We start from the raw sequence: 16,085 nt of genomic DNA, 5'->3' as shown, positions 1-16,085 counted from the left end.
CATATATGAACATTTGTTTGCAGAGATCTTTTGCCAAAGCCGCCTAATGTGTTCTACTATCTGCCAAATGGAACGGGGGTATCCATGAAGGAAAACCTAGTGGTGAGTCGAGCCCTTCATACACTAGTGCATGTTTATTTCATAGCGCCTTATGCAATATTACTCTTATTTAAGCAACTTAATGTACATTTCATCTGTTTCTTTGTCAGACACATTGTTACTATCATGGTTCAGTGCAAGGCTTTCCTCAGTCCCGCGTAGCTCTCAGCTCCTGCTCTGGGTTACGGTAATGTTTGCTTTACATTTTTTCAAAACTACAAATATGTTCCTTTACAGGGAAATAGCTCACTGACCACTGAGAGATTATACTGAATTATGGTCATTGCTAAACTTTCAACAATGCTGTGGCTTGTTTTATTAGTAAACAGTAAGACCAGCTTATATTTCAGAGGTCATGGGGTTGTTTGTCAAAGCAATGGAGGAAATATGAGAAAGGAATCTTTATTTCTTAACAGATTATCGATGACTGTTGACCTTCACCAGAATTATTAGTACAGATTGTTTATATGGGTTTGAGATCAGTTTTGTGATGTCCTTATTAGTATCAAATTATTACCTAAAAAAGACCTATGAGGCACATACACTACTGTTCAAAAGTTTGTGGTCGGTGAGTAAAAATAGTAATATCGGGAAATATTGCAACAATTTCAAATAAATGTTTTCTATTTTATTATATTTTGGAGTGTAATTTATTCCTGTGATGACAAAGCTAAATTTTCAGCTCCAATCTTAGTGTCACATGATCCTTCAGAAATCATTCTAATATGCTGATTTGATGCTGAAGAAACATTTCTTATTATTATAAACGATGAAAACAGTTGTGCTGCTTAATATTTTTGTAAAAATGGTGATATGTTTTTAAAAGGATTCTTTGATTAAGTTCAGAAGAACAGCATTTATTTGAAATGGAAATATTTTGTGGCAATTTTAAGTTTTACTGTCACTTTTGATCGATTTAATGCATCATTGTTAAATAAAAGTATTTCTTTCTTTCAATAAAAATCCCACTGACCCCAAACTTTTAAACTGCAATGTATTTATACCCTATACAATTTATTTAAATATACATTTACCATATGTTTGCATCAGATGTGTGTGTGTGAACATGATGTTCAGTCTGTGTTAGTCAGTCATCTTTTTCTCTCCACAGGGGAGTGATAGTCATTAACTCCACACTGAGCTTTGAGCTACATCCTGAGGAAGAAGAGCATGGAAAAGATGAGGAAGGGAGTGGAGAAATGGAAGAAGGGTGGATGCACGTGATCTACCCCACGGACTCACAAACATCTGAGTCTAGAGACTGTGGAGTGTCAAACACCTCTATTCCTCCCATTCAGATCATCCCACACACACACAGGGTGAGCATGCTGTGTGCATATGTATATTTATAGGTATGTATATTTATCTGATTGTTCTCATGGTCCTTTTCTGCTGTTGCGTGACAGAGTAAGAGAGACATTCTCTCAGAGACCAAATATATTGAGCTGGTGCTGGTGGCGGATCATAAGGAGGTAAGAGAGTAGAGGTATCTCTGTCACACACACATACAGTCATAAGACATTTACACCCTCTACTGGTGAATATACTGTATCACATCTACTCTTAAAGAATTAATTCACGCCAGAATTAAAATTTCCTGATAATTTACTCACCCCATGTCATCCAAGATGTTCATGTCTTTCTTTCTTCAGTCAAAAATAAATGTTTTTTTTTTTTTTTGAGGAAAACATTTCAGGATTTTTCGCCATATAGATGGACTTCACTGGGGTACAACGGGTTGAAGGTCCAAATTGCAGTTTCAATGCAGGTTCTACACGATCCCAGCCAATGAATGAGGGTCTTATCTAGTGAAGCGATCTGTCATTTTCAAAAAAAAGGGAAAAAAAAGTATATACTTTTTAACCACAAATGCTTGTCTTGCACTAGCATCCACGACTTAATGCATTACTTAATCATGTCGGAAAGGCGGAAGTACCGACCCAGTGTTTACAAAGCAAACGTGGAAAGACTAAGTCAAACACCCTTTACAAAAAAAGGTAAAACAATGATGTCAGACAATTTTGAAGTTTTGAAGAGAAAATGATATGGAGTTTTTTGGTACTTCCGTCTACATCACGGCATGTGTCTTTTCCAATGTGATTACGTAATGCATGAAGTCGTTGACACGCATTGCAGAGCATTTGTGGTTAAAAAGTATATAAATTTTTAGGGTTTTTTTTAGAAAATGACAGATCATTTTGCTAGATAAGACCCTTATTCATCGGCTGGGATTGTGTAGAGCCCTTTGAAGCTGCACTGAAACTGCAATTTGGACCTTCAACCTGTTGGTCCTGTTGAAGTCCACTATATGGAGAAAATTCCTGGAATGTTTTCCTCAAAACCCTTAATTTCTTTTCGACTGAAGAAAGAAAGACATAAACATCTTGGATGACATGTGAGTGAGTAAATTTTAATTCTGGAGTGAACTTTAGTTCATATATCTGAATTTTTAAAACTTCAGTTTTGAACCTGTTTCCATTCTTTTTCTGTCTTCTTCACAGTTTATGAATTATCAGAAGAATAATAAAACCATGATTTACCGCATGTTGGATGTGGCAAACCAAGTAGACTGGGTAAGTTTTAAATCTAAATAAATATATACATGTACAATAGAGTACAGAAGTTTGTGTTTGGAAATATTTTTTTCATGTTTTTGAAAGAAGTCTCTTATGCTCACCAGGGCTACATTAATTTGATCAAAAATACAGTAAAACATTAATATTGCTGAATTAAAATATATAAAAAAAAAAAAAAATTTTGTTATGGCAAAACTGAATTTTCAGCATCAATACTCCAGTCTTCAGTGTCACACTCTTTCAGAAATGATTCTAATATGCTGATTTGGTGCTCAAAAAATGTCGTATTTTTAACAATGTTGAAAACGGTAGTTCTGCTTAATATTGTTGTGGAAACTGTAATACATTTTTTTCAGGATTTGTTAATGACTAGAAAGTTGAAAGGAAGAGCATTTATTTGAAATAGAAATCTTTTGTAACATTATAAATGTCTTTACTGTCAATTTTGATTAATTGAACGTGCCTTTGCTAAATGAAAGTATTAATTTTATTAAAAGAAATCTTACTCACCCCAAATTTTTGAACAGTAGTGTAAATATCAATAAATGCGTTCAGAGCAGTAAACTTCATTTTAAACCTGGAAATAAACTGAACGTTTTAGAATTTTAAAAACAGTGTAAAATTGTTAATTGCAATTAAATGTTTTGATATAAAATGAATAATAAATGTTTGATGTTCTGTACTATTTCTAGATCACTAATTGATTAAGCAGATTTGTGACTTGATCATGTGGCTCTTTGTACAGATGGTCAAAAGTGCCTGCTTCCATTAAAGCACTTCGTTTCTCAAATTATGCTGGAGAACATGATCCTCAGTTTTTACACAAACTTATGGATTCCAGCTTAAGTGCTGCTCATTAAATTAAAGAATTTATAAAGTAAAATAATTAGATAAATTAGAAAAATGTTAAATAGAAGGTTTTCCACTTGTGGTCTTTTCGAACCTCACTATAACAATGTTATTTTAGTATTGTTTATTACAATTATAATATTTATTCATATTTTGAATTTGCCTTTAATTTTATGTTTTCAGTTTTCATTTTAATTTTTAGTCATTTCGTTATGTGCCTTTGTCATTTTTATTATTTTTAGTTTAGTTATATTTACCTTTAATTTATTGTTTAAGCTTCATTTAGCTTTAATTTTTTGATTTAGTTGGTTATTTTAGTAAGTTTTAGAACTATTTTTGTTATTTATTTCAGTTAGTTGCCAAGGTGACATTTCAAATTTTTAAGTTTTTCATCTAATATTTATATTTTATTTCATTTTATTTCAGAATAATTTCAATTGACGAAAACAACTTTTAATAGTTTTAATTAATAATAACAACACCGCTACTCACCAAACATATTCTGGAAGCACTCGTGAGTCTTAGCCTCTGTCTAAATCTCTGCCTGGCCCTCTGTCTCAGTTCTACAGGCCGCTGAATGTACGTGTGGCACTGCTGGGTTTGGAGATCTGGAGTGACCAGGACAAGATTCAAGTGGATAAGAGTCCCACTGAAACTCTAAACCGCTTCCTGGATTGGAGGACCAGGGAGCTACTACCACGACTACGGCATGACAATGCACAGCTGATCATGTAGGTCTAGATATCCAGAAATATGGGCACAGTGCGTTCGGGTATAATAGACAAGGAAATAATTCAGAATTGCGATATGTGCTTAAATACATTAGGGGCGAGTCATTTGATGGGACGACAGTCGGCATGGCGTCTCAGTCCTCCATGTGCTCAAAGGATCGGTCAGGAGGAGTGAATGTGGTGAGGGAAACTGTTCATTTAATCTTGGTCTTTATGCAATAAGTTAGACCTTATTCTAGTATTCACTGTGTTTCCTGTACTGTAGGATCACCTGGTGAGTGTGTTAGGTGTGGCGTCAACGGTGGCACATGAGTTGGGTCACAACCTGGGAATGAGTCACGATACGGCAGACAGGCGTTGCCAGTGCCAGAACGAGCCTCGGCTTGGGGGCTGCATAATGGAGCCCTCCACTGGGTGAGTGAAAAAATGTGTTTGTCACTGTATGATATTATATCACTAGTGATAAATCATGCAGAATGCAGTAAATGGTCCCATGTGCAGGTTTATGCCCGGCCAGCTCTTCAGCAGCTGCAGCGAACAGGATCTCTCTCTCAGTCTACTGCACGGTGGCGGTATGTGCCTGTTTAATGTGCCTCAGCCAGAGAGCCTTCTGGGAGGTCCACGCTGCGGGAACCTGTACGTGGAGAAAGGAGAGGAGTGTGACTGCGGCCTGCTGGATGTAAGAAACAGTTTCCTGCTTATTGGTTTCCTGCTTATACTTACAACAAAGTGCATGTGACAGCTTAAAGGAATATTTAACCTAAAAATTAGCATTCTGACATCATTTACTCACCTTTATGTTTTTTCCAAAGCTGTATGCCTTTCTTATGTGGAACAAAAATATTACATTATTGTTTCACAGCAGAAAGTCATACAGGTTTGAATAAATAATTACAGAATTTTCCTTTTTTGGGGTGTACTATCCCTTTAAGATGATATCAAACATTACAGGCCCAAATAATAAATCATCAGATTGATTTATATGTGAATCACGATTCTATCTTCTACCAATTCACAAATTTCAAAAATAATTTTTTGAATGTTAGTTAATAACAAATACCGTTTTCAGAGCAAAAACGGTAGAAGTGAACTGCGAGAAGAATTTATTGTTCAGTGAGCTTATTGATTAAATGAAAGAATTTTACATAAAAGATGATGCATTCATTTAATAAAGTCAGAAAAATATTGAGACTCCCACCGAATGTTATTATCTAGAAATGAAAGATGTGGAACAAACTGAGAAGTTTTACTACAGTATATCAAATCGAAATTCGATTCAGAATCAAGAATAGTGACCACAAGATTTGAATCAAATCATTGGATTTCAAACGATTCCCACTCCTAATCATCATTTATAGGGTTGTAAAACAAATACATGTAGTAATATGCTCCTCACCTCTGTAATCTGCTTCCTGTATGTGTCTGTTCAGGAATGTAATGATCCTTGCTGCAATGCCAGCACATGTAAACTGGTTCCCGGGGCCCAGTGCTCTTCTGATGGCATCTGCTGTGAGAATTGCAAGGTTTGTAAGTTTGCTTATAAACAATTACTCACTTAGACATGTGCCGCTAATGCTACTCTCTCACTGCATCTTATCACTTTCCCCATAGTTGCGTGTGGCCGGGTCGGTGTGTCGGGAGCCGTTGGGAGAGTGTGATTTGCCAGAGTACTGCACCGGCACTTCCCCCTACTGTCCTCCCAATGTGTTTCTGCAGAATGGAGAGTCATGCAAGGACGGTTCCTCCTACTGCTACAGCGGCGTGTGTGCCAGTCTGGACGAGCAGTGCCAAATGCTCTGGGGAGCGAGTAGGTGTCACACACTCCTCAATGATGATTCTGATGATTCTCACCTAGTGTCTAGATTTATTGTGGTTCGTTCTCTGTTCTCTCTGCCTCTCTAAGACTCCACCCACGCTCCAACTATCTGCTTCTCATCTGTGAATAAGCAGGGAAATAAGTACGGAAACTGTGGCCAGATGCCTAACGGATCCTACATCCCATGTCTGAAAGGGTGAGCACTTGTAGCCTGGAATGTGATCCTTTTTTTTTTAAAGCACGGACATGATCATGACTGTTTCCTAAAATATTGAGGATCGAGTAGTCTGTTTGTGATTTATTTGCATTTATTTTATAAGCATATTTACCAACAAAATGTGCAAAACACTCTGCAGGAATATTGTTTAATTACATTGCATTTTATGAAAATAGAACTGTAATCTTTGTTCTAAAATGTGCTCTGTTTTGCTTAGGGATGTGCTCTGTGGTAGGATCCAGTGTCAGGGTGGAAGTGATCGCCCCCTGCTGGGCTCCAACGTTGAGATTCTGACCACAACGGTCAAACTGAACCAGAGTGACTTTACCTGTCGGGGGACCTATTTTAATCTGGGTGATGATGTTTCTGACCCAGCCATGGTGTCCCAGGGGACGGCCTGTGGGCCCAACAAGGTGAGTTTCCATAAAATGTGTACTTTTTTTAGGAAAGTTAATTTAATATGTTTAATAATTTAATAGGGTGACCAAACGTCCTGTTTTCCCAGGACATGTCCTGTTTTCACGTCCTGTCCTGGCCGTCCTGTTTGTTTTTTATAAAGTGATGAAAATGTCCTGGTTTTCATTGTTTTTCATTGGGCCATTAAATTTACCGGTGTTACGAGATTTTCGGTTTCCGAAGGCGGAGCATACATGAATATTAATGAGTTAATATTCATATATTAATAATGCACATGCAACTGAGAATATTAGTTCAGATTGTATCTCAAGACATTAGTGGATTATTCCATAAAGGTAACTATATTCTCAGCTTCGCGGCTGACTTATGCCTAAACTACAGTTGTTTACTTCTAGGTAACAGTTTATATATTTTCATTAGTATGCACGATTTGTGCAGTCGTCTGTAACTGAATTACAGATACTTCGTGTAACAGCAGAGCAACCTTCAGCTATCGTCTACTATGAGTTCAGCTCGTTGTGCTCTTCCTTTGTACCTTGCGATGTAACAGCTGACAGGCCTATATAAATTTCTTTTTAACTTTCATGCTTATTTGTTAAGTAACAAAAAACTGCTGGGAAAGATCAGCTCTACAGCAAAATATAGATGGGCAAACAAGGAGGATGAGGAAGAAAAACAGGATGAAGAGGAAACTAAAGATATAGATATTTTTTGTTAGTTAGTTTTTGTAAGTTTGTGAGAGCTATTTTCTGTTAAATTTGGATTGCTAATATAGCAGAGGTATTTTTTTTAGTTATTTATTATTTTTCTAATACAGAAGAGACATTATTTATATCATTATTTCATTCATTATTTTTGAAACTTGTCATAATAAAACATGTTGAATAACCTCTGAGAAGCCTATCTGAATTTGTATCTTTGGTTATAGATAGTATTTTGTATATAGGCCTACTTTAAATGTATTGAAATTATAAGGCATCTTTGAGTAAATTTCGAGTATCATTTGAGTATCTCATTGCCGGGCCGAGTGTCCTGGTTTTCGGTAATCAAAGTATGGTCACCCTAATATATATATATATATATATATATATATATATATATATATATATATATATATATATATATATATATGGATGGATGGATGGATAGATAGCAAAGAATGGAAAAGTAAGAATAAAGGCTTTTACATTGTTGCAAAAAAATTCTGTTTCAAATAAATGCTGTTCTTTTGAATCCTGAAGAAATCTTTAAAACTATTAAGCAGTACAACTGTTTCTTGAGCATTAAATTAGCAGAATGCTGATAGAATGATTTCTGAAGGATCATGTCACTCTGAAGACTGGAGTAATGATGCTGAAAAATCACCTTTGCCATCACAGAAATAAATTACATTTTAAAATATATTCAAATAGAAACAATTTTAAATTGTAATAATATTTCATGATATTAAATAATATATAGATAGCTATTTATGTTGTAGCAAAAAGACTTTGAAATTGATTAAAAATTAAATTTATAGAATGTTTGATTTATTGTAATATTGTATTTTCAGGCATGTATGGACCAACGATGCCGGGACGTGTCCATGTTTGGTGTTGAAGAATGCCGCAGGAAGTGCAATGGCCACGGGGTGAGGAGGGGGGAGGGGAGGAGCAGACAAAGAGCAATGAATCAGTATAACTTGCAGTTCCATTATTTCCTTCTCTAATTTGTCTTTGTATATGTAGGTTTGTAACAGTAATAAGAATTGTCACTGTGATGAGGGCTGGGCACCTCCTGACTGCAGATACTCTGGAACCGGAGGCAGTGTGGATAGCGGCCCTGCTCGAAAGCCCAGAGGTACTAAACACACACACACACACACACACACACACACACACACACATTCACATGTAACTTTAAACAAAACATTTGGACTCGGTAAGTGACACATCATCACATTGATTACATTGCCGTGCTAGTGTTTAGCCTCATTTTTGTCTGTATACAGATTCAGATCCTGCGAGGGTGGCTCTTCTGGTCATTTTCCTGTTTGTGTTGCCGGTCTCACTACTGTTTGTCGCACTCCGCTTCCCCCGGTGTCGACGAGGCCTTGTGTACCTTGGCCACACCCCCTTCAGTAAGACCCGACAGAGCCGGTAAGACTGAGAAAAAGACACAGGGGACAGAGAGATGACGTACATTATTGAGGCAATTTATCTCACTTTAGTGTGTACGCTGGCAATGATTCATTGAGGGTCAATAACATGAGTTATAATAATAATAATAATAATAATTGATTTAGTTTTATTTACATAAAAAATGCAATTTATGCATGCTGTTACTTAAAAACACATCTTCTATGATGAGCATGTTTTTAATTTCTGAATTAAAATTCATTTAGATACATGGCCTGACAACATAATAAAGGAAAAAAAAAAAACTCAATAAAAGAATGAAATTCTTAAACAGAAAACTTTTGTAGTAGTTAGGCATAATGTAAAAATAATTAATAATAATTTAATAAATAAATAACAAAACTGCTTATTAATATTTGAAAATGTATTTAAGGTGCAAGGAAAGTGTTAAAGGGGTCCTGACATGAGAAATCAAATTTGCATTGATCTTTTGACATTGTACCGCGTCACCCCCTGGGTGGTTTCTGCCGCGACCACGTAACACTATCTTGGGCATGAGCCACTTCCTCTATTCATATTACTCAACTCCTGTAAAACTGTAATTACTCAACTCCAGACCTGTGGTCTCAACTCCAGACCTGTGGTCTGGCGAAGACTTCCTCTTGCTGCTTGCTTGTATGCTCTTTCTTCAGCAAAATTACACAACTACTACTACTACTCCAACTACTCCATGAGCTGTAAAGGCCCCTGTATTTATATTCTCTTTTGACGCACTTTATCTTTTCATTTACACACATGTGGTTTCTACTTGTGTCAATTGCTAGGTTACTTGTCTATCACCTTTTTTCACTTGCGTCAATGCATTTCCTGTTTGCGTCAATGGCTTAAGCAATACACACATTTTTTTTTATTATACATTTATATACATTTATACATTATACATTTTTATCAGATCAGATCTTACTAGACATTTTATTTCCTAACTGTCTTCATTCTTATCGGTTACACACAACAATGCCTCTATCCCCCAGAACCCATGTTCACCTACACACATAATGCAACAGTTGTCACCTTTACAGGATGTGGTATACATTTCACTGGAGCTCACAGCATGTGTTTTTGTCTCATTTATGAAAACTTCATAGACCCCAGAGATTCTTCAAGTTTAGCAATTTTCTGCTTTTTATTATATCTTTTAAAATCTTTATCGAATTGTTTGGAAGAGATCACTCCATTTCTCTTGACACATATAAGAAGTCTTTTTTTTTTTTACTTAGTTTCAGAGCTTATATGTCCTCCTCATTATAAACAAAGCATTTCTTTAATTAAGCTCCAAAAACAGCTCGGGATTTGTGATGTCACACAGGCAAATACATGATGTACGTGCTTGAGTCTGCCGACAAGGGAACAAATGGAAGAGTAAAGGGAGGCTTAAAGGAACATTTGCTTTGATGCACCCTGTTCAAACAACTCATTTGCTCATTTCTAAAGGGACTTCACCAGCATCAGGAACAAGTGAATGGTTTATTTTAATGCCGTATTTGATTGCGCCAGAGGATTACATGTTTGTTAAAAAATTTCACTTCAGATTGTTTTGTAAATGAGGCACTGTGTAATGGCGTGTTCACAAAAAAAAACTTTTGTTGAAAGATAAAGCAGTTGCTGACAGCAGCTGCATCACAAACCATAAGTAAAAGATTTCATAATGCTTTTTCTGTAAATGACGGTTATATATGGATAATGTTTTCGAAACACTTAATGATGTGCAATAGTGAATAGGTGTTGATACTGTTTCCTATGCAATGATGTTAGCCAATCATAACAGTGGCCATTTACTTACAAGCCTTAAAGGTGCCCTAGACTGTTTTTTTACAAGATGTAATATAAGTCCTAGATGTCCCCTGAATGTGTCTGTGAAGTTTCAGCTCAAAATACCCCATAGATTTTTTTTAATTAATTTTTTTAACTGCCTATTTTGGGGCATCATTAACTATGCACTGATTTTTTCAGCACGGCCCCTTTAAGAGATGCGCTTCCTCTGTCCCACGAGCTCTCGACTATAATACAGTGCATTTACAAAGTTCACACAGCTAATATAACCCTCAAATGGATCTTTACAAGATGTTCGTCATGCATGCTGTATGCATGCTTCGATTATGTGAGTAAAGTATTTATTTAGATGGTTACGTTTGATTCTGTGTGAGTTTGAGGCTATGCTCTGTGGCTAAAGCTAACATTACACACTGTTGGAGAGATTTATAAAGATTGAAGTTGTGTTTATGAATTATACAGACTGCAAGTGTTTAAAAATGAAAATAGCAACGACTCTCGTCTCCGTGAATACAGTAAGAAACGATGGTAACTTTAACCACATTTAACAGTATATTAGCAACATGCTAATGAAACATTTAGAAAGACAATTTACAAATATCACTAAAAATATCATGATATCATGGATCATGTCAGTTATTATTGCTCCATCTGCCATTTTTCGCTGTTGTTCTTTGATGCAAAAACTTGAGAAAATGAGATCCAGGCAGTAGATAAAGTTGATGAAAAATTATTTATTCATTACAATTAAATTTAGCCTCACACACAAACCTTAATCGATAATGAAAAATACTTAATAAAACCAAAAGGCAAGATAACCATCATAAAGTATTAGTCAATAGTTAATAATAAATTTAGAGTATTGTAAAATTTAGAGTATTGTATCTAATAGATGAAGATCAAAAGAACAATAATTAAGACATTTGCAGATAAGAGACAAGTAGAAGCCAAGGAGAGCAAAGGAGGGAAAAAGCTGAATTGTCAATGACTTGGTCAGCTTTATACCATGAGCATATAGGGAAATTTACATCCCACACAAACGGATGTTTTTGTTAAAAGAAAAGGTTAAATGGTTTTACCCAGTGTCAAAAATAGATATAAAAGTTGTTTTGACCCCCTTTGGGAATTTTGCAAATCTTACCCTTTTAAATGTCATCAGGAAAAATAACAGACATATTTTGATCAGATTTCAAATTCAAATGATTAATTCTGCAGGCGTCCAATGTCTAACCACAAACGTGTCAGGGTGACCTGTCACATTGCAACACTTGAAGAACAACTGAACATACATACATACTCTTAGATATAAAATAAAAATAACCATAAGGGTACAATAACAAGTAAATACTTGAAAATATGATAAGAATTAATCTATAAAGTATGAGTACATAAATAAATGAAAGCAAAAGTAAAACTGATAAATCATAAGCCATAAATAATTAAAAATGAATATTAATAAAAGTGCATGAATATGAATATTGACCATTTCGGATCCATCAGTTGCTTGCTTACCTTGTCTGTGCACAGATCCAGCCTTTTATACTGCCTTTCCTTGTCTAATGCGTCGAATGGGCTGGCATTATGCAAATATTGGGGTCATACATATTAATGATCCCGACTGTTACGTAACAGTCGGTATTATGTTGAGATCCGAGTGTTTTCCGGAAGTCTTTTAAACAAATGAGATTTACATAAGGAGGAGGAAACAATGGGGTTTGAAACTCAATGTATGTCTTTTCCATGTACTGAACTCTTGTTATTCAACTATGCCGAGATAAATTCAAATTCTGATTCTAGGGCACCTTTAAATGAGCCTCCCCCTAAAACGGATCATTTCAGACCGAGAGTCAGGATGAGGGTTGAAATTAATTGTTTTACCTCATATATATATATATATATATATATATATATATATATATATATATATATATATATATATATATATATATATATCCATGTCATGAACCCTTTAATTTTACTTAGTTACACCATAAAAGTCATTATATTAAAACTTTTTTTAAAAATTGTATAAAGGTTTTTCAAAAAAACATGAAACCAACATGCACACAAAGAGTACATTTCTAACAATTTGTGTGTTTTAAACTATATTTTAAAAAGATTTTTTCTTTTCTTTGTTGTAGATACTCTTAGTTGTCATTGAAAAATTATCAGACCACCATGGCAATTCGATAAATCCACCCCAATCAGCATAGTACAGGGGTCATCAACTATATTTGTCCAAGGGCCAGAATTTTTCTCTGCAGACACTGTAAGGGCCAGATACTCGTAATATAAAATAAAATTCGAATTGTATCCTAATATGTTATTATTTGATATACTAATTCTAATTCCAAATTTATTTTATTTTTTACATATTACCTCTACTGCAGCAAGCCACCAGGGGGCGATAGAGATATTTTAGGCTTCATATTTGTGAGGCTGTCAAGCTGTCCATCACTGTCACGCAATTGTGCGCTAATCCCAGGCAAGGAAAATTTTGACATTTGTGAAAAAATGAGCACGTGAAACAATAAAAGATGTTCAATGAGAGCAACGCGTTTATCGTCATTCTTGACTGAAGGCAGGCTATGGCACAAGCTACTTTTCAGAAGGGTTTTTTTTTTTCGTTAGATTTAAAAATAAATAAATATGGAACGGACCCGAATATTCAAATATTCGTTCGGTGGGTTTGTTTTCGATTTGAAAATTTGACATTCGATTTGAAAATTTGACATTCGAATATTGTTTTTTTTTTTTTTTTTTTTTTTTTGCACACCTGGGATCCCCCGCGAAACGATTCTCATTCCAGGTCTCATTAACAGGTTGGAGTTTGCACACTGAGACACGCGTCTCAGGCGAGCTCCAGCCACGCGGAAAACGCGTGCATGCTAGAAATAGAACCAACGCGTGTTCCAGCAACGGGAGTGTTCTCTGGCTAGAGCGCAGAACAGCGGAGTTTGTATGGACCGAAGTGCATATCTGAGCTTGTGTTTTGTTGCTTTGACATTGTGGAAAATAGAATAATAGAAACAAAATGTATTAGCATTTTTACCCGTTATTATCAATCTAAATTAATCTCGTTTTTAATTTAACTTAATTTCGTTTTTCTTTATTTAAATTTCGTTTTTTCTTTATTTAAATTTCGTTTTTGTTTATATAAATTTCGTTTTTTCTTTATTTAAATTTCGTTTTTTCTTTATTTAAATTTCGTTTTTCTTTATTTAAATCTACCCTTACTGTGCCAATTTGTTAGTCAGAAAAATATTAGACTACCTTAAAAGTATTGCTTAATTTAACAGACCTGTGTGTGTGCGTTTTATATCACTAGTGCAGTGTCCGTTCTCGGAGCATAAGCCCTGCCCGCATGAGGTGCGCCGCTTCCCGCTCGCGCTGTTCTGACTGTAGTTTACTAAAAGTTTATTAATTCTGAATGTGTCGCGTCTCGCGTGTCCATCTATATTGCACCAAATGCGACACTGCACTGCCTTGTGAAGTCGATTGGATGAACGGTTCTCGAAATAATAAAAATGCAAACGGACATACAGACACAGATTCCTGCCTTTATTAGAGAGAAAAATATGTTCAGCCCCTCTCTCCGAAGAGTCGATGTTCATTACTACCGAAGCTTCGAAGCTCAAAAAATGGTATTCGGACCAGCCCTAAACTTTTTCCTCTTACAAGGCTATTCCTGAATTCAGTATTATTCTGGGGGCCGGATGGAAATCTCTGGCGGGCCGGATTTGGCCCGCGGGCCGCCAGTTGACGTTGCATGGCATAGTAGATAACAAACATAATGTAAAAAAAAAAACAAGGGTGCCATAAAAAAAACAATAGCCAGCCAGAAATGACAACCTGAGGTGTTAACATGAGATAAAAGAAATGATCCTTCATAAGAGTCATAGATCATATGATAAATCATTAATGATAATGTTTTACTGTTTTACCCATGATGCAGTGGGGTATCGGTGGCCTATGTTGAATACTCTGTGAAGGAGGAAAACCGGAGGTATCTGTGAATGTGGAGCTTCAGTTTGTACTGCAAAAAAGCCATATGGTAGCAATAGCTGTACTTGGTTAAACATTAGTTTTGTCTCTCATCAGCACAGCAGGGGCTTTGAATGACAGTGAACAACTGATTGGGCTTAACATTGGCTATCACTGACAAGCTCCTCTCTGGTTATGTGTGTTGTGAGACTTCCAGCAAAACAGTCACCCTGAAGAGTTCCTTAAATTTCTTTAACTCACCAGAGGTCTGTCTTGATGAGAAGAAAAAATGTTTGTTTAATCTCAAATGTTAGTATAAGTGTCTCCCTGCTAGATGTCTTTCCCACACAGTTCTCCAGTTTCCAATTACACAACAGTACTGGTGTATGTGAAGTAGATTTAGATACTTGTTGTTCTGTGACACTGGATTTTACTCAGTTATTATTGGTATAAAATTGATGTAAAATTGACTAGCAACAAATTGTTCCTTTCTTCATGCTGAAAAATATAACAAGAGTTTGAGCATCTACAAAATGTGTGTAATATTGTGAATACCTTGTATTTTCCTCATAGAACTCCTGCAATGGAGCTAGCAAATGCTCGAAATGGAGATCAGGTGCAACCGCTCAGGTACCAGTGGCCCCACCAGAGCGACATCCCTCTCACCCAGGCTATCAGCAAGGTACAGTAAATCTGCTCTACAGAAAGACAGTGCTGCTGCAGAGCATCTGGCGCATTCGACGATACGATTACTGGAGCTTGATCTTCTATAATGTGGTGTAGAGTTACTGAGAGTCAGAGGTAGAGAAATCAGCTCCCAGTGAGGGTCATCATGTCCAGAGAGAGAATAATAGCAGAGCAAGCTGCTGGCAGCTGGTGATCATGTGCAATGAAATGTATTATAGTTGTACAGTATGCATGTATACTGGTACCAAAACATACAATGGTACCTAAAAAGATTATCATTTTATGCAGTGTGATGTAGAGTTTCACAGACTACCGCTGTAAGTTTGGGGTCAGTAATTTTTTTAAATGTTTGTGAAAGAGGTCTCTTATGCTCACAATGGCTGTATTTATTTGATCAAAAATACAGTACAAAAATGAAATATTGTGAAATATTATTACAATTTAAAATAACTTTTCTATTTTAATATATTTCAAAATGTATTTTTTTATTCCTGTGATGGCAAAGCTGAATTTTCAGCAGCCATTACTCCAGTCTTCAGTCACATGATCCTTCAGAAATCATTCTAATATGCTGATTTGGTGGTAATATCAATGTTGAAAACAGTTGTTCTGCATAAAACATGAACAAAAAGTTCAGACTTTGAAATGGAAATCTGAAATCAATCAAATTTATAAAAAAAAAAAAAAAAAAATCTTACTGACACCAAACTTTTGTATGGTAGTGTAAATTCTATAATGTATCAATAAATCAAAAAAGGAAAT

General features: G+C 35.6%; 1 protein-coding gene across 4 annotated transcripts in view; it reads left to right on the top strand.

Moving 5' to 3' along the window:
- adam15 (ADAM metallopeptidase domain 15) overlaps positions 1 to 16,085 on the top strand; it is a 31,363-nt gene that overhangs the window by 10,954 nt on the left and 4,324 nt on the right. For all 4 annotated transcript variants that reach the window (XM_048154322.1, XM_048154321.1, XM_048154320.1 and 1 more), the window contains exons 4-20: positions 24 to 102; positions 210 to 286; positions 1,211 to 1,418; positions 1,506 to 1,571; positions 2,601 to 2,672; positions 4,086 to 4,255; positions 4,351 to 4,435; positions 4,521 to 4,669; positions 4,757 to 4,934; positions 5,686 to 5,778; positions 5,867 to 6,062; positions 6,159 to 6,267; positions 6,506 to 6,701; positions 8,258 to 8,335; positions 8,433 to 8,544; positions 8,696 to 8,843; positions 15,210 to 15,318. In XM_048154322.1, the coding sequence (XP_048010279.1) occupies positions 24 to 102; positions 210 to 286; positions 1,211 to 1,418; positions 1,506 to 1,571; positions 2,601 to 2,672; positions 4,086 to 4,255; positions 4,351 to 4,435; positions 4,521 to 4,669; positions 4,757 to 4,934; positions 5,686 to 5,778; positions 5,867 to 6,062; positions 6,159 to 6,267; positions 6,506 to 6,701; positions 8,258 to 8,335; positions 8,433 to 8,544; positions 8,696 to 8,843; positions 15,210 to 15,318 (2,125 nt within the window). The remainder of the gene's footprint in view (positions 1 to 23; positions 103 to 209; positions 287 to 1,210; positions 1,419 to 1,505; positions 1,572 to 2,600; positions 2,673 to 4,085; positions 4,256 to 4,350; positions 4,436 to 4,520; positions 4,670 to 4,756; positions 4,935 to 5,685; positions 5,779 to 5,866; positions 6,063 to 6,158; positions 6,268 to 6,505; positions 6,702 to 8,257; positions 8,336 to 8,432; positions 8,545 to 8,695; positions 8,844 to 15,209; positions 15,319 to 16,085) is intronic.

This window comes from Megalobrama amblycephala, linkage group LG13 (genome assembly GCF_018812025.1).
Source record: "Megalobrama amblycephala isolate DHTTF-2021 linkage group LG13, ASM1881202v1, whole genome shotgun sequence".
NCBI classification, from domain to species: domain Eukaryota; kingdom Metazoa; phylum Chordata; class Actinopteri; order Cypriniformes; family Xenocyprididae; genus Megalobrama; species Megalobrama amblycephala.
This window is presented reverse-complemented; position numbering and strand designations above follow the sequence as displayed.